General features: G+C 40.2%; 1 protein-coding gene across 1 annotated transcript in view; it reads right to left on the reverse strand.

Annotated features, from left to right (window-relative positions):
• Window positions 1-19,496, reverse strand: part of LOC137657574 (dihydroorotate dehydrogenase (quinone), mitochondrial-like) — a 207,377-nt gene that overhangs the window by 60,799 nt on the left and 127,082 nt on the right. Inside the window, exon 5 of the mRNA XM_068391908.1 lies at window positions 6,343-6,526. Within this exon, the coding sequence (XP_068248009.1) occupies window positions 6,343-6,526 (184 nt within the window). The remainder of the gene's footprint in view (window positions 1-6,342; window positions 6,527-19,496) is intronic.

Below are 19,496 nucleotides of genomic sequence, written 5' to 3' on the forward strand. Positions count from 1 at the left end.
GGAGTCTTCCTCCCACCGGAAGCACTTCATTGCTTCTGGTGTCCCGAGGGCTTACTGCCTCGGCCGCTAGCTCCCTTTCCTCCTCTGCCTCTGGAGGGACGGCGAGACGCGTCTCTGCCTGCACCTCTGCTTGAGCCTCTACCTTTGGGACGAAAGGTAGTCGTCTGTTGCTCGAAAGCAGAGGTGAAAACCGGTGACTGTGACAAGACCGGTTGGGTGACCAGCTGAAAGGTCTGCTGTGGCTGAGCTGCCACTTAGGAGGTAGCGGGTCCCGGAAACTGACGTCTTGGTTGACGTTGCTGGGGTTTCTGTTTGGAAGATTTCCTCTTAGGTTGAGGTCCGTCGTCCTGAGAGGATTTCCTCTTTTTTGACATGCCCCACTTGTGGAGAAGGTTCCTATTCTCCGTGGCGGCTTTGTCGGTGATCTCCTTCCCAAGGTCAGAAGGAAAGAGGTGTTTACCCCAGATGTTGGAGGAAATCAGCCTCCGGGGTTCATGTTTCACAGTGGCACCTGCGAACACGAATTCACGACAGGCTCTCCGAGCCTTCATGAAGTGGTACATATCCTTCACCAGGGTTGCCATGTGGGATTTGGCAAGTACCATGTAGTGGTCTGGTACTCTGGTGTCACAGGCCATGATGTCCAGTTGGACCTGGTGGGACATGGATGCTGCGAGCCTCTCCTTCGTATCTTGTTCCCGACGAAGGAGGTGATCGTTGAGTTTCGGGAGGTCTTCATTAAACTGACGTCCGGCGACGTCAGGATCTAGCTTTCCCACCACGAAAGTATGCTGGATGTCCTTCCAGTGTCGAGCGTCGGGGGGAGTCACTATGGAGAAGGGTCTGCACTCCTCCAGTGCAGGGCAGGCTTTTCCCTCTTCCACAGCCTTGAGGCACGCAGCGAAGGCCTTTTCCATGAATGGAAGGACTGCATCCTCGGGTGCGACGTAGGTAGGGTGCTTCTTGCTCAGGGCCGGAAGCTTAGAGCAGGTAAAACCCCTACTTTTAAACGTGTTGGCTAGCATAGCCTGGGCCTTCGCGAGATCAAACACTATCTCCTCTTTTGGTTCGGTCTCTTCTTTAGAGGCAGGTTCAGAGCGAAGCCGGACGTAACAGTCCGGGTAGGCCTCGAAGTTTGGGAAGAACTCCACGTCTTCCAGGGGGACCGTGCCGATCTTGTCGCTGACGAAGATCCTGCCGGTCGCGATAACCATATGCTCAGCATACCTCCATGGGTTGGCATGTGAGCAAGCGGGGAGATCCTTAACCGAGATCTTCTTCGGTTCTTTGGATCCTATCATGGACCTGATGAACTCCTGATTTTCCTTCAGCCTGTCGTCCATGATGGCTTTGATCATCCGGAGCATCTCTTGAGTGGATGGCATGGGTTCCGGGGTAGTGGAGGTAGACGGGAGAGACACTTCCGTCGGTGTAGGAGTAGGGGCGGTGATGGAAGGAGGAGCGACCTCTTGCTCCGACTCGGTGTATTCCACCTGGTCCTCATCATCTTCAGCACCTTGAGCCATAAGGGTCTTCTCCGTGTCCTCCGAAATATCCGACATGTGTTCATCATCTTCGGAATCCAGGCGGCACTCGTGCATGGACTGGGCCATGACTACATCTGGTTCCACCGTAATTTGGACAGTGGGGATCAAATCCTTGGGCACCACAGAATCAGGGGAGGCCTTTGGGAACAGAAGTGACCTCAATTCTTCAGTGGCCAGGTACGGTCCGGTGGCATTCTTCTGGAAGCCACGCACCCACTTGCGTAGCTTCTCCCGAGAAGTGTCCCTGACCTCCGCTGAGGGAGGGTTATGGAAGGCATCAACTAGGTGAGCCTGGCAGACCGTACAGTTCAGCGGGTCCCAGAATTTCAAATCCCCTTTCTTGTTAGCACAAGGGGCGTGAGTCCTGCAAGCCGTATGCCCGTAGAAGTGCGGGCGTTTCACAGCGCAGAAGTCGAAGTCACACTTCATCTGCTCCTCCTGTGGAAGAAAGAGAAAATGAGTATGGGGGGGAGTCATAAGAATGGCTCTTAAGCTAAGTTAATATTAATCATTAATTTTAACTTGATAAAGGGTGTGATGCACAGAGGATTGAGATAGTAAAGAAACATACTCCGTGCATCCCGCCCGGCTGGTTACCGTAAGCTTCATCCTTGGATAATCCGAGGTGGCCGAAGGCGCAGGATAGAATTCCAGTAGAAGTCCATAGGGCAATGGAATTCCATGGGAATTGCCAAGGATAAGTTTGGGACTGAGGCCACTCAGTCCCAAATTAGGGGGCTAAAGGATCCCCAAGGGTAACTGCTTCCGGCAACCAGCCGCGCTAAGATACACGCAGCATGCTGGAAATCTGAAGAATGCAAAAAGACAGCATGATTACCAGTAGAACAGTGCCAAGGTACTGATCCATTAACGTAAACAGGCCATCTGGTTGCAGTGTAGGGCTATCAGTATCAGATGATAGCTAGTAGAAGGGGGTGCAAGTCGTCTTGACGCCTCCGGAAGGTTCCGGCAGACCTCCGGCACGCCGGAGGCCGCTCCAGCAGAGTTTCTGGCATTAGGACAGACAATATAAGTCAAGAGTAATACCAGGGTGGCGGCACGCCGGCAGAGGCAGCGGCGGCTCCGGCAGCCGGAGGATGCCAGATTGGTGACAGGAACAAGGATGGTTATAGCAGAACCGGGTTGCCGGCAGTGGATGCCGGCACTCCGGGGGCCGGCCGGCGGGCGGACGGCCAAGCTATGAGGAAGGGGGAGAGCCATCGGCTGGAAGCCGGCGGCAGGCGGCAGTCCCCCGGCACACAGAGGACTGGCGGCCATGGGGGTATGGGGTGAGTCACCAAGGTAGGAGGTGGGTATCACCGACAGTGGAGGCGGCAAGGGACCGGCACCCAGATAGTGAAAGAGACAGAGGGAGGGATGTAAGGAGTCCAGCCATGGACTCCCAGACATCCCCCCCTGAGAGGGTGTACCCATGATAGAGGCTGGCTCTATCACCCAGAAGCAGGGGCCGCAGGGGACCGGGAGCTAGGGTAGCTCAAGGGAGGGCTAGGGGACACCCAAAGAGGGGGAGACTCCTGTATACAGAACACATCCAGTGGCTAACCCCATAGGACACTATGAAGGGTATATGTACCAGAGCGGACTGTACACAGAAGCTCAAGGTAGCCCTATCACTCCACCCTAAGGAGGAGTTGTAGGACAGGGGACAGATGGGTATAGACTAACCTAAGTATAAGCTAGGCTATACAAGAGATAGGTGGGGAGGGGAGAAGAGAAGAGTCTTCCATGGAAGGGGTTCTGTACCAGAGCGGCCACTAAGGAAGGGAGGACACTCCCTAACCTAAGGTAAGGCAGCCTGACTGAAACGGTGCATGGGTACAGTTCAGCAAGGAACAGAATGACCCTTCCAAAACCTAACCTAGAGCAGGGATGAACGTCCTGAACTAGGAAGGATAGAAGACATATCGCTATCGCAGGACAGTCGTAGACTTAGTCCTAGCAATAGAGGAAAGACTAGCCGTTCCTCACTCTCAGGCGCAACCCTAAGGGGGGTTCATTCCCTTAGGGAGGACATACTCTGGTAAGAGCTTGATCCCCTTACGTGGTAAGGGGAGCAAGGCTACACAGAGGGAATGCCCAAGGGCAGGGGGATGAAGGAAGCATATAGGGGTCCTACATGTAGGTTAGGTTAGGAAGGCACACTAACTAACCTATCCCCTATATGGTCCCTGAAGGCGAAAACACTTGCATCACAGTCAATAGTATTGTAAAATAATGCCACTATCTTCATAAGTAATCCTAGGATCACTGATAAAATCATGCATGAACACTAATATATAGGCGCTCTGGCCTGGGGGCTATAGTAGCCAACTGGTATGGGGTCAATCGATGACCGGTAAAAAGCGTCAAAACACGATTTAAAAGTTCCTAGCTATGAAGACTAAATAAACTAATGTTATCGATTAGTAAATAAGGCCGGAAGCGTTGTTGTGGCTAACTAAATAAGGCATGCAGAACAACAACGACGCCATAAAATGGCGGGTCCGGTAGAGGCACAGCTCTGCCACAAAACAACAATTATCTCGAAAAGTAATATTTACTTTACGGTCAGAGCTTAACTAAACAATACTGGAACCTTGTACTCAACTTTCCAGAAGAAGGTGAGGCCGAAGGTAGCGACATGATAAAGATGCAAGGCGATAAAGATAGCACAGGGAAAATCCGTCTAAGTAAGGCGAGCTACTGTACAAAGGATGAAGACGGACGTGACGTCATTTAAGCAATGGCGCCCGTTTGTTTACGTCTCGAGTACCAAAAGTAGCCACGGATGAGATTAGCTATGGAACGGCTCCCAGCTATTCTCCGCCTTTACACACCGAAGCATTAACTCTGTTCGGGGTGTAGATAGCTATGTGGCGCGTTAATACATGCGTCCCCTGTTGATATACGATGTCTTAAAAGGGAAACCTTTAGGATACTCGCTCCAGAAGTTAGAATTCTGTGATAACCTGTGGTTAAATTCTCTGGGAATATCTTAGTAGTTATTTACCCAAGGAAGCTACCAAAAAGGAACCTTCCTTCAGGACGCCATGGCTTGAGCCCAAAAAGGTTATTTGACTAAAGGAAAATACTAAAAGGACTAAGAAATATAAAATTAACATGTTCCTTTAAATTAGTATTTAAAAAACTTCAGTTTGTAAGAAGAATGAACAAAACGTCAAAATCGATTTACTCTTTCTGCAAAGTGAAACCGTGATTCTCTTTCTCTATCGTAACGATAGAGTGCAAACTGCGTAGCATAAATAGACCAAACGTTAGTTCATCTTTGAAAACAGCACGAAGACTATTCAAAGAATAAATTTCTTAAAACATTTTCTAAAAATATTCATCTCAATCTAAACAAATATAAAAGTTGAATGGGCTCAACGTTGTTTAACTTCGTTTTCCAAGTCAGTACCGTCTACAAAGAATAGGCATAGGTCGCTTATAAACAAAAATATAAAACTTATCTCAGTGTTTAGTATAAATGGAAAGCGAATCGAAAAGGCCTAAAAAAGGCGGATGAGATATAAAATATATAGAGGTAAATCAATAAATATCAACAATAATTTATAAAGTGATAAAATAATTACTAAAAGCCTTTAACACACTTCCGTACACTGAGGGAAGGGTCGGCCATCTTTTAACTATGGATAATCCAGAGAGAGATTAAAAAAGCAAGGAAAAAAAAAAAAAATTTCTCTCCTTTCAAAAGAATTTCTTTTGAAGATCGTATTGTTAGAGAATAATCCAACACGGCAAAAGCCATAAAACCATGAACAAGTACTTCACCAATCAGTAGAAACTTGAGGTTAAGCGCGAGCGGAACCAATGCTGTCACTACCACCGACAGAGAAGAACTGAATTGGTTGAGAAGTATATGCGGTATCTGGCCGATAGTCGGCGCTGGTGGGCACACCCGGCAGCCTTCATGGCGATCGCTCGCGAGTTTTTGGAATCTGTCGACCGTCGGAGACGTAAGCTATATATATATTCACCGGCTAAGTTTAATATTTAAAACTATATTCCTCATGCATTTTACATTACTGTACATATCAAATATTACTTAAACATACTGTATGTATGAGTCTCTTTAAATAATTTTCATTACCAGTGAATAGTTTATGTGTTAGCTATTAAGTTGTCATGTGTATTTATTTGTTTTTCATCACTGCATTATGCAGAGGGAAATGGAGCAAAACCCATGTGCAGAGAGCGAGGGCAGTTTGAAAATATCTGGCTGCGTGCAGCAGTCCTAATCGCGAATACTTGAAACTTTATTTAAGTACTACACGGAACTCTGAATATTTTTAAAATCTTCTGATTCCTACCTGGCAGCATCTACATGTGTAAAGTAATTTTCCCCCTATCTTTACTTCTTAAAAGGGAATACAGTCACTATCAGCAGACAAATATGTCCTAGTGATCCATAGAAGCCATTATAAAATTATTTCTTCTTAACCACAAGCAAACAGTTTTCCATTCTTAAAAATGGTACACTATAATTCAATAAATATGTTACTTTTAATGTAATTTAACAAATGCTCCATAGCATATCTGCAAACAAATTCATTATCAAAGTACTTTTGTGGCTACAGTTCTTTCTATTGTTAAAAAATATTTAGCCCAAAACTATCAATATAACCTAACCATAAGCTGTTGACAACCATTATTACCATTCTTAAGTACTTTAACAAGACCACATAGATAATGTTGCTAGAAATACATAAAACTACTATCTGCAATAAGATGTCTAAGAATAAAAAACAAGAAAATAAAACAATATGCTACCAACCTTTTTACTAAGAATAACGTTGGCTATATCTTGTTTATCCTCCGCTGATAGGTCAGGGGCTATTTTGATTAAAATGGGAGGTTTCTGACCTTCTGGAAGACTATTTTTTGCTTCTAAAACAGCATTCAGGAGCTTTTCAAGATGTTCTCGGTGCTGCAAAGTTCTCAGTCCTGGTGTATTTGGACTGAAAAATAAAAAATGTGTAAGTTTGATTTACTTAAATAATTCTATAAATTCTATAGACATAAGACCAGTTTCTGCTTGGGAGTAAATTTCAATATTTTAGTGTCCCCTTTATATGTATAATGATTTTACTACACCCCCTATGTCAATAATTGGTTTCAAGAGATCTGACGTAATCCAATTTTTCGACGGTCGGATTTTTACCTATAAGGTGATTTACATATCCCTATAAATGTACTGAAAATGAAAAAGTACTTACAACCTACAATCATTTTATGAGAACTGGATGCATACATTAATAAACTTTTATGAGAAGTACAGTACTGTACAGTGCAGAACTTCACTGTTATTGTATGACATAGAAACGGACATAAGGTCGGGAAAAATGGCGTAAAATGTTTTCTATTTTGGTATTTAATATTCAAGGATGAGCAACATATATTTGGAACTGACATATACTGGTAATTTGAACTGACATAAAGATGTGTATTACTGGCTACACATACTTTTGTCTCATTATTGCCTTGGAAGGTTAAGATTAAACAAAGGCTTTTTTATTATAAATAAATGCCCCTTATCAAATTCAAACCAGCATTTCATATTTCCCCTTTTAATCTCACACTTAAAATTTATACAGCTTCAACCATGAAAAAGTATCTAATAAATTGCCTTCATTTCTTGAATTTCAATATTTTCTAAACTCCCAGTCAAATATCATTTCAAAAAGTTATGAGAGCTTTTTTAAAGGATATAACATACAGTACATAAAATATCTAATTTTGACTCTCATTTATATGACTGATTACAAATTTCAGTATTTGTTGTTACATATAATTTCTTGTTCTCATGTATAGTTGCAACAGTTTTCTTTAAATAGGAACATCTGAATCATGGAAAACTAACATAATATATGCATGCCCTCAATTGTCAAAGATACTTCCCACATTGCAGTGAAGTTGAAGAAACTCTGTTCAAGAGAAAGAGCATTCTGGGATTAGTTTACTTTTACTCTAATAAACCCTTATGTAATCATTATCCTTACATACACTGATATCGTTTCCATTGCCCTCTCATAATATAATCTTGTAGTATTTATTTACTCAAAACTATGATTACAATAATACTCCACCCTACATTGTTATTTGGTTTCAATTTGAAATATAAAGTGCTGTATACTTTCGTTATGAGAACACAATACATGAAAAAGTACTATATGTACTTAAAACCTGCTATCATTTTATAAAAATTGAATTGAAAATTACAATACTGTATTAACAAATTAACAAGGGTCACTTTTCTTAAACTTGGCATCTCTTCTGCTTGTTTAAGGAAAGAGTGCTGGAAGCAGTAAGGTTACATGAGGATGTACAAGAATGGTGGACCGAGAATAGTAAAGTGATTCTAAGGATCGGAGAGGAAGTACTTGGAAAGTCATCAGGCAGAAGACCCCCAAATGATAAAGAATCATAGTGGTGGAATGATGGGGTGAAAGAACGGGTAAAAACCAAGAAAGAAGCCAAGAAGAAGGCAGATCTATTAGGACAAGAGCAGCATAAAGAAAACTACAGTATAAACAGGCAAAGAATGAAGCAAAAAGAGCAGTAGCAAAGGCAGAGACATTAAATGAAGTCTATAAAGAGATGGAAACACCAGAAGGAGAGAAGAAAATATTACGAATTGCTAAGGCCCGAGATGCTGCATCTAAAGACCTGACACAGATAAGGCAAATAAAAGATAGCAATGGTATAGTTCTAGCAGAAGAGAATGAAATTAAAAGGGTGGGAAACTTATTTTGAAGGACTATTGAATGAGGAGAACCCAAGAACAGTATTTGAAGATAGACTCCCAAATGAGGCAGTTACCATAGGAGTGACTAGAAGAGAAGTATAACAAGAAGTAAAGATGATGAAAAATAATAAAGCTGCAGGACCGGATAATATACCAGTAGAGGTATGGAAGAGTCTTGGAGAGGAAGGCATAGATATCTTGTGGGACCTGACGCAGAAAATCTTCAATCAGGAAAAGATGCCAGAGGAATGGAGAAAAAGCCTAATCATTCCCATCTATAAGGGGAAGGGAGACATTCAGGAATGTGGCAACTACAGAGGCATAAAGTTGATAAGCCATACAATGAAAATATGGGAGAAGATCATTGAGAAGAGACTCAGAGATGAAACAACAATTGGTGAGGAACAATTTGGATTCATGCCTGGAAGAGGGACTATAGAAGCAATATTTGCTTTGAGGCAGATGATAGAAAAACATCGGGAGAAACAGAAAGGATTACATATGGTCTTTATTGACATGGAGAAGGCATATGATCGAGTACCACGTCAGGAGCTGTGGAGATGTATGAAAGAAAAGGGAGTCCCTGAGAAATACGTAAGAATCACCCAAGATATGTATGAGAGGGCAGAAGCAAATGTTAAGAGCAGTATAGGCCTAACAGAAAGTTTCCCAGTAAATGTAGGACATCAGGGGTCTGCATTGAGCCCTTACCTATTTAATCTGGCCATGGATGTAGTTATACAAGGTATTAGAGTTCAGTCTCCTTGGTGTATGGTTTTTGCTGATGATGTTATACTGTGTAGCACTAGGCGAGAGGTAGTAGAAGAGAAACTGGAGGAGTGGAGAAGAAAAATGGGAAATAGAGGATTGAAGATCAGCAGGAAAAAGACAGAGTACTTGAGATTGAAAAATGGGGAGAATGGGGAAGTTAGTTTACAAGGAGGGATTGAAAAGAGTTGAAAATTTCAGGTATTTAGGATCAACAGTTGCAGAGGATGGTGATCTGGGGGCGGAAATAAACCACAGAATACAAGCAGGAAGGAAGAATAGAAAAAAAGTACGTGAAGCACTTTGTGACAGGAAAATAGGGGTTAAGTTGAAAGGTAAAGTACACAGGACCGTTGTGAGACCGGCAATGATGTATGGAGCAGACGTGGGCAATAAAGAAGACAGAAGAGAAGAAACTGGATGTGGCAGAGATGAGAATGTTGAGAAGGATGTGTGGGGTGGCAAGAAGAGATAAGAAACAGAATGAAGTAATTAGGGGTACCCCAGGAGTTAGAAAACTATCAGATAAGATCCAAGAAAGTAGACTGAGGTGGTATGGTCATATCATGAGAAGAGATGAACAGTATATTGGGAGGGGGTGATGGAAATGGAGGTACAGGGAACGAGAAGGAGAGGGAGATCAAAACGAAGGTGGATGGACTGTATCAAGGATGACCTTTGATCAAGGGGATTAACCGGTGATGAAGTGTGGGACAGAGGTAGATGGAGAAAGCTGGTCAGAAACTTCAACCCCACATTAAAGTGGGAAAAGATGCAGACAAAGAAGAGATGTGTGATTGTGGTGACGTGGCTTTTGTACTAGGTTTCTTTGCTATAATACCTGATGACAATTGCAGAGGTTCTTCACCGTCAAGATCAAGATAAGACTTTGTAATTTTTCATTTTTTTACCTCTTTAAAGCTTCTTGGACAGTGTTCTTCCTAATCTGATCAACAATTGTCCTATATGGAATGAACAAATCTTTAACACCATTCGAAGATTTTGCAAAATGCTTAACAGAATGATCCTGGGACTCCAAGATTACTGTACTTTTGGATATATTATATATATATAAAAAAAAAAACTTGCTTCATATCTTCTAGACTGAAGTTCCCTGGTTCTGGATCAGGAACACTTTCTTCAATTTTCTGTTGTCCCTCCAACTCCAACAAGTCTTCTATAGTCAGTGGTTGCTTGTGGGCCTTGATTAATTTTGTCAAAATGTCCTTCCAACTCTATCTCAAGTTCATCACTCAGTGATAATAAATGCTTGGATACAACCTTTGTAATCATGAAAGAGTTGAGGGTACAGTTTATTCTTTATACAATTCATTGCTGTTTGGGTCACTTCAGTCCAAGAAGAGCTTATATTTAATATTTCCTGATAAATATTGTAAGCCTTTTAAACCATCTGAATGTTCAGGAACATTACTGAGGATCAAGTGAATCTAAAAAGTAAGTTTATGTCTTGCAACATTCCTAGAGTGCTGGTACAAAATAGATGATGGTGACCCAAGCCTTTAGACTGGCCATGCAAATAACAAGAAGACTTTGGGATGTTTTTTAGGTACTTGGGGATTAAGAACACAGTACACAAAACAGCAGTTTTAGTTTGAAGTCACGAGTAATGTTACCTCCTAACATTAATGTTAGCTTATTTTTGGTTACCTTGTAAACTGGCATTTGTGTTTCCATCTTTGAAATAACTGAGCAGCTTCAAAAATAAACTGTTTTCATCCTCACTGGACAAATTTTTATTCTTTGATGATTTTTTTTAACACCACAGGAAATTCATTGGCAGTAACAGCATCAGCAGCAGAAAATTCTCGCTGAACTTTAATGTTGTACAAGCCAAATCAACTTTTAAAGTCTATCAAACAACTGATGACGTGCAGAAAATGATGAGTCCTTATTTTCTAAAAACTTTTTACATAGGTCCTCAAACAATGACTTGGCTTTCTCTTGGATTAGCATTTGGCTTATAGGAATCAGTTCATTTGATTGCCATTTGATCCAAAGGGATAAGCACTGCATTTCATTGTAAATCTGGCCTCTCTTTACATTAATGCTACAAATTTTATATAATAGAGCCTTTTCATTAACATACTGAACAAAGCAGCCTTTTTCAAGGATAACGCTGGACACCTTTTATCCAAGACAGGCTTAAGGAGTGTGAAATGCTATCAATTTGAACCTTAGATTCATTAACTTGAATTAAAATTAAGAAAGATTGCCATGATTCAAAAGGAAAACTTCAACCTATGCCCAACACACCAAAACACTTATAAATAGCTAGCTACATACATAGGTGGTAGGAAGTTTAGCCGAAGGAGGGTCAGCTGTCCAATACTCATCACCTTGAATTTCTTTTAATGCATCTTAATCCTTAATTTATTTTTTCAATAATATATTTCAGCTTATTTTCATTTCATCTATTACAGTCACAAATTAAGCATTAAGCCTATCATACTGTTATCCATTCACGATTCAATTGTTTTACAAAAAAAAAAAAAAAAAAGCGCTGTTATCTAGAAACACATATCTTTATTGTATGCCTCAGAGAAGGACTTAGATGATGTCATTGTAGTGGTTAGTGAACTGCAGCTGGGTGTACCACAGAAACTGCCAGTTCGAGATGTCGACATCACTCCAGCTACACTATTTTTTCTCTTGCATTTATATAGCTAAAATCTTGGGTAAAATTCTGTTTTCATTAGCATTAATTTTCGTGTTACTCTTTGAAGCATATATAATGAGGTACAGGGCAAACTAATGTGAGAAAAATATATAGTAAACTACATGAAAAAATATCTTTAGCACTTATATAAAAATCTAAAATCCTATAATTAAAAAACCTTTTATGAAATACCCATTGGAATTGATCCAGTTAGCTGGTTACCCAAATAAATAAAATATTTGCTTCTCTGTATAGTAGGATATTAGGTCATGAAAATGTCGGATGTTTATTATTATTATTATTACTAGCCAAGCTACAACCCTAGTTGGAAATCAAGATGCTATAAGCCCAAGGGCTCCAACAAGGAAAAATAGCCCAGTGAGGAAAGGAAATAAGGAAATAGATAAATTTTGAGAACAAATTAACAATAAATCCTTCTAAAAACAGTAACGTCAAAATAGATATGTCATATATAAACTATTAACAATGTCAAAAACAGATATGTCATATATAAACTATAAAAAGACTCATGTCAGCCTGGTCAACATAAAAACATTTGCTCCAACTTTGAACTTTTGAAGTTCTACTGATTCAACTACCCGATTAGGAAGATCATTCCACAACTTGGTAACAGCTGGAATAAAACTTCTAGAATACTGTGTAGTATTGAGCCTCATGATGGAGAAGGCCTGGCTATTAGAATTAACTGCCTGGCTAGTATTACGAACAGGATAGAATTGTCCAGGGAGATCTGATTGTAAAGGATGGTCAGAGTTATGAAAAATCTTATGCAACATGCATAATGAACTAATTGAACGACGGTGCCTAAGATTAATATCTAGATCAGGAATAAAAAATTTAATAGACCTAAGTTTCTGTCCAACAAATTAAGATGAGAATCAGCAGCTGAAGACCAGCCAGGAGAACAATACTCAAAACAAGGTAGAATGAAAGAATTAAAACACTTCTTCAGAATAGATTGGTCACCGAAAATCTTAAAAGACTTTCTCAATAAGCCAATTTTTTGTGCAATTGAAGAAGACACAGACCTAATGTGTTTCCCAAAAGTAAATTTGCTGTCGAGAATCACACCTAAAAGTTTCCAAATGATTATTGTTACGATGCCATAAGTTTGAGAGAGTGGCTTTCATTAGATGATGGCTTCATTACCATACTGGTGAAGGTGGGTTCCGTCATCTCTTATTGAGAATTAGTTACAGAGAAAAATGAAAAAAAGGTTATATGAAGACTTTTAAGTACTTTGGTGAATAACTATAATGTGACATTGAAATGCCTGACTATACCCTTAGAATGTGGCAGCAGGTGATTTGTCATTATTTAAGATTTTGAAATGTCTTAAAAATATTCTACCTATATATTAGTTTGTTCAGTTGACATGTAAATACTCCCACTCTGTTTAAAAGGTGCGTACATTTTAGACAGGTATTCTAAGGTTATATAGGGATTTTATCAAGAGTATCTTTTTTCTTTAACAGACAATCAGTACAATATAAACCTTAACACAGGTATAGATATAGATCATATTCAACAGTCAGAAATTAAGCATTAGGCATATCATACTGTTAACCATTCATGAATCAATTGTTCAACTCAACAAAGAAACAAAGCCAACAGTGCTGTAATCTGGAAACATGCACATATCTGTACTGCATGTCTCACAGAAGAATCTAATTGGTGTCATCACACAAAATGTATTTTTCTTTACATTTATATTTTATGTAGTAACAGTACTATTTTTTATACTGTATAGAACATACGTACAGTATTTTCTTATCTCATACAAAAGAAATTGGTTTAGTTGGTTTTTCTTAATCCTTGTTCATTCTTACTGTACGACGGAGAGAACACAGTGAGGTTATGTAAAACGCAGCAATATTGATCTAAATTTTACATCTAATATCTAAGTATGAGAGACATAAAATCGAAAACGATGTACAGTGAGCCCTCGCTACTTCGCGGTTCGACCATTGCGGATTCACCAATACGCAGGTTTTTTTCATAACCCATATATATAAACATATCGCGGATTTTCCGGAAATTTCGAAAATACCGCGATATCTGAAGACCCCAAATACGATATTTCGTTACCTGTAATTCCATTAATACTGTAATTAGTAATATCTGCTCTTACTGATTGTTCATTGCATTACATATGACATATAATTCAGTACAGAAAGAAATAAAACACGAAAAGAGAATGTGATCATACGATAATTCAGTACTGTATACAGTACGTAGTAAAATTAAATCGAACATGAAACGCAAATCAGATGCAGTCATACCATATTAGAATGGTGTAAGGCTGCTGATGGCTACTACTGTACTACAAATGTAATGGATGTGCATCTTTTCCATGAATCTTTTGTATGTATACGTACGTAGTACTGCATCCAATAATATTCTTTGTTAAAAAATTCACATCTCGAATAAGCGTACGAGAGAGAGAGAGAGAGAGAGAGAGAGAGAGAGAGAGAGAGAGAGAGAGAGAGAGAGAGAGAGAGAGACATATCCTACAACAAAACAAGCGTAAAATAGCGTACGTAAAACTGTATTATTATTATTATTATTATTATTGTTGTTATTAAAATTATTATTGTTATTATTATTATTATCATTATTATTACTATTATTATTATCATTATTTATTATTATTATCATTACTGTATACGTAGGGTACCTTTTACTTTGAATTGGTAACCTACGTAGCATATAAGACGGATTGTGATTGGTTCAAGCGCTGATAGATGACGAATCAGAACCCAAGTTTTGTAATCTAGCCTGTGATAGGTGTTTTGCCCGCATCTCCAACTTCCAGCATCTTTTTGCGGTCACTTTCTCTCCCGCCGTATCGCTGTGTAGACATGGTTAAGTTATCGTGAACTTTAATCTGTGCAGTGCGTGACTGTTTTAAGTTGAACTTTTTGTTGAACTTTCTTTTAAACCCTACTGTACAATGCCTCCCAAGCGTTCTCCTTCTACTAAGGCTGGTAGTGAGCCTAAACGCCACCGAAGGATGATGACGATTGCTGAGAAGGTGACGCTTCTCGACATGTTAAAAGACGGTAGAAGTTACGCGGCCGCAGCCCGCCATTTTGGAGTCAACGAATCCACCGTTCGCTATATCAAGAAGGACGAGGCGAACATTAGAAAGACGGCTGCAATCACCTTTAGCAGATCAGCGAAGCGAGTCGTTACCATGCGTAATAAAACGATCGTACGCATGGAAGGTGCTTTAGCAGTGTGGATTGCCGACTGCCGGAAGAAGAACATAGCCTTGGATACGAACACCATCCGAACAAAGGCTTTGAGCTTGTATGAGAATTTTGCGGCAAAGGAACCTCAAGACGACGATGGCAACCATGCTGAAGAAGATGATGATGTAGATGAACCTCAACCAGGGACATCCACTGATTCCCAGCGTCAGAAACAACGTTTTTCCGCCAGCAAAGGATGGTTCGCAAAGTTTCAGAAACGCTTCGCCCTGAAAAGCGTTTCCCTGCATAGCGAGGCTGCTTCCGCTGACACTGCCGCTGCTGAAACTTACGTGAACGAGACGTTCAAGAATATTATCGCCGAAGGTGGATACAAGCCGGAACAAGTATTTAATATGGATGAGACCGGCTTGTTTTGGAAGAGAATGCCGTCGCGAACTTTCCTATTCAAAGAAGAAGCCAAAGCCTCTGGCTTTAAAGCATTCAAGGATCGTGTTACCCTCGTGATGTGTGGCAATGCTGCTGGATTTTTGCTAAAGCCGGGGCTTATTTACAAGTCGAAAAATCCTCGCGCTTTGAAAAATAAGAATAAGAATCTCCTTCCCGTGTACTGGATGCATAATCCAAAAGCATGGATTAAGAAGATGCTGACCTCCAACTGGTTCCACCAGTGTTTCATACCGCAAGTCAGTCAATATCTCTTAGAGAAGGGCTTGCCATTCAAGATCCTTCTCCTTATGGATAACGCTGGTGGACACGCAACTGACCTGTCGCGTGAGGGCATTCAGGTTGAGTTCCTGCCACCCAACACCATGTCATTAATTCAACCGATGGACCAGGGGGTTATCAGGGCGTTCAAGGCCCTCTACACGAAGAATACCTTGGCGGACCTCGTTGCGTGTGTGGATGCTGCCTAAGAAGATGAAGATGAAGATTTTAATTTGAAGGCGTACTGGCGGCAGTACACCATAGCCACGTGCCTGCAGAACATTCAGAAGGCACTGCAGGAAATGAAACCTGCAACCGTTGATGCGAGCTGGAAGAAGTTGTGGCGCCAGATTGTTTACGACGACGAGGGATTTACTCCGTCTGAAATCCAACACTCTGCAATACGCAAATCTGTGCAGTTTGCTGCGATAATTGGAGGTGACGGGTTTGGCGACATGACGACTGAAGACGTCGACGAGTTGTAGGACTGCCATTCCCAGCCGCTAACTGACGCAGACCTAGAAGACCTGACGAAATCGGCCAGTGAAGAAGAGAGCGAAACACAGGAAGAGAACCAAGAAAATGTCGAAGAAACGGGCTTAACATTAGAACGGCTTGCCAAGGTCTGCAACTATATAAAGGAGGTGAAAGAAATGTTGCAAGAGTGGGACGAAGATATGGTTCGTTCTATGCAATTCTGCAACAAAATCGATGAAGACATGACTCCCTACAGGATGCTCTTCGAGCGAAAAAAGAAGCAGCGGCAGCAACTTCTGATCACAATGTTCTTCCAGCCTCGCAAAAAAGAGCCAGTTCCTCCTGCTAGTACGCCTTCGGAAGAAATTGAAGAAGTTTCCCAGGAAGAAGTTGAAGAGGTGTCCCAGGAAAAGACACCTCCGTCTGAAGAGACGTAAAATACTATCATTGGCTGCACAGTAGAAGACATCATCAGCTTCATCATCATTCCTACTGTGCAGCAAATTCATCGCCATCATCATTCAAGTTTTTCTTCAACTTCTTTCGTGGTGAGTACAGTGACAATCTTTATTTTTTACTTTAATATTCTAACATTTTAATATTTGTGCCTGTTTTAGTTTAGTATGCATTAAGTTAAAGGGAAGGTTTTAAAAGTCTGAAGAGTATACATGTTGTAACCTATCATATTTTTTTTGTTTAAAATTTACATTTACGTACGTAAAACAATCTCTCTCTCTCTCTCTCTCTCTCTCTCTCTCTCTCTCTCTCTCTCTCTCTCTCTCTCTCTCTCTCTCTCTCTCGTAAATTGTTTTCCTGCTTTGCTACGTATGTACTGTATGATTTTATATAGATACGTTAAATAATATTTGTAATAACATATTTTCTAAAAGCTTTTACTGTAATATCATTATTTATCACTTTCATCATGTGCGTTAAATGCCTTCTTTGTTTACTGAGCGTACTTTATGACGCCATCGTTTCAGGCGGCGTCATAAAGAAAAAAATTTCATTTGGAAGTCCTAAGAAAAATTAAGTAAAACATTGGTAATAACAAAATCAACATACTGTATAATCAATATAATCGATGCAAAAACTAACCTATACACAGATGTGTACACTAAATGCGTTTGTTTCTTCATTATGATCAGAGATAAACGTAAACAAAACATTGGTTGCCATTTTTTATCGTGCTTTTTGGCGTGTTTAGGAAACGCATGATATAAAATCGCCTTTAATATTTGTGCCTGGTTTAGTTTAGGGTACTGTAGTACTGTACATGCATTAAGTGTTCTGTACATTAAAGGGTAGTTTGTTAACAGTACTACGTACAAGGGAAGGTTTTAAAAGTCTGAATATACATGTTAAATAAATAGGTAAATATGGTGTCACTACTTCGCGGATTTTCACCTATCGCGGTCGGGTCTGGAACCTATCTACCGCGATAAACGAGGGTTCACTGTAAGGTCAACTGACGTAAAGGAGATATTACTGTATTGCGTGAGATTTACCCACTAATTTGCAGACAATATTTTTGTCATAATTTTGTTGTATTCTAAGATGATATATTGCCAACAACTTATATGCTACCTTCTTCATTTCACAGTTATGGTTAACTGCCTACAAATTAGTGTCAATATCCTTACAATTTAATCGATTCCTAGAATTCTGGCAGAACACAAAGTAACCAGCAACACTTTAGTGGTTGGCGGCTCTGAAATTCATCTCCATCTGTCACATTAGACCATAGAGTGGCAAGGCATACAAAAACAAGTTTGTCTTAACAGTAAAGCATTAAAACTAACTTCAAAGATGTTGAGGATGACTATGAAAAAAGTTTCACTCTCGTAGCACAAACTTCAACAAAGGTTTAAATCATGATACTCCCAAGTGATGAAAATGTCAGCAAAAGATTTGGTGCCTTCACCTGTAAAAATGTTACAATTGCCGGAAAAGCAGGAAAAATTATCAACCACAGCAAATTAGCAAGCTGTTTTCTGTCACCTGCTGGCCTAGAAGTGCTCCCTCATCATATGTCAAAGCCATTCTGAAGATCTTAGGACTTCATCCTGAAATGAGCCCTGTGGACCAATCTTTCCAGGGAACATCAATCTAATAGAAAAGACTGAAGGATGACATTGATGTTGCTACTCCAACATCAATAAAAAGAATCTCAAGGTTATATTTGCTGGAAGACCCACAAGTAATATCAATATGTTGACCTCCATTTAAAAAAACCTTGTTTTTGGGGATGGAAGCAAACTTATTTCCTTTAATAGATCTGCTGGCTCCAGTACTCAAGGTGATGGAAACTGAACCCGTAATTGTCTCAGTTAAAACAAATCAGTCACCTATGTACTTCCTCAGCCTATCATCAGACTGATGCTTTTTAAGCTACTACTAAACGGATTTTGAGCAAAGCGAAAAATCTATTTTTGGGTGATATGGCCATGTCGTCCTGATGGAAGGTTCCTTTAGGCAGCTTTCTAAGGGATATTTGGATAGAGTGATACTCCCAGAGAATTAACCACAAGTTTCCAGAATTTTAATTCCTGGCGCGAGTATCCTTAATACAGTGAGCCCTCGCTACTTCGCGGTTCGACCATCGCGGATTCACCACTTCGCGGGTTTTTTTCATAACCCATAAATATACATATCGCGGATTTTCCGGAAATTTCGAAAATACCGCGATATCTGAAGACCCCAAATACGATATTTCGTTACCTGTAATTCCATTAATAATGTAATTAGTAATATCTGCTCTTACTGATTGTTCATTGCATTACATATGACATATAATTCAGCACAGAAAGAAATAAAACACGAAAAGAGAATGTGATCATACGATAATTCAGTACTGTATACAGTATGTAGTAAAATTAAATCGAACATGAAACGCAAATCAGATGCAGTCATACCATATTAGAATGGTGTAAGGCTGCTGATGGCTACTACTGTACTACAAATGTAATGGATGTGCATCTTTTCCATGAATCTTTTGTATGTATACGTACGTAGTACTGCATCCAATAATATTCTTTGTTGCAAAAATCACATCTCGAATAAGCATACAAGAGAGAGAGAGAGAGAGAGAGAGAGAGAGAGAGAGAGAGAGAGAGAGAGAGACATATCCTACAACAAAACAAGCGTAAAATAGCGTACGTAAAGCTGTACAGTGAACCCTCGTTTATCGCGGTAGATAGGTTCCAGACGCGGCCGCGATAGGTGAAAATCCGCGAAGTAGTGACACCATATTTATCTATTTATTCAACATGTATATTCAGACTTTTAAAACCTTCCCTTGTACGTAGTACTGTTAACAA

Source organism: Palaemon carinicauda, chromosome 18 (genome assembly GCF_036898095.1).
Source record: "Palaemon carinicauda isolate YSFRI2023 chromosome 18, ASM3689809v2, whole genome shotgun sequence".
Lineage (NCBI taxonomy): Eukaryota > Metazoa > Arthropoda > Malacostraca > Decapoda > Palaemonidae > Palaemon > Palaemon carinicauda.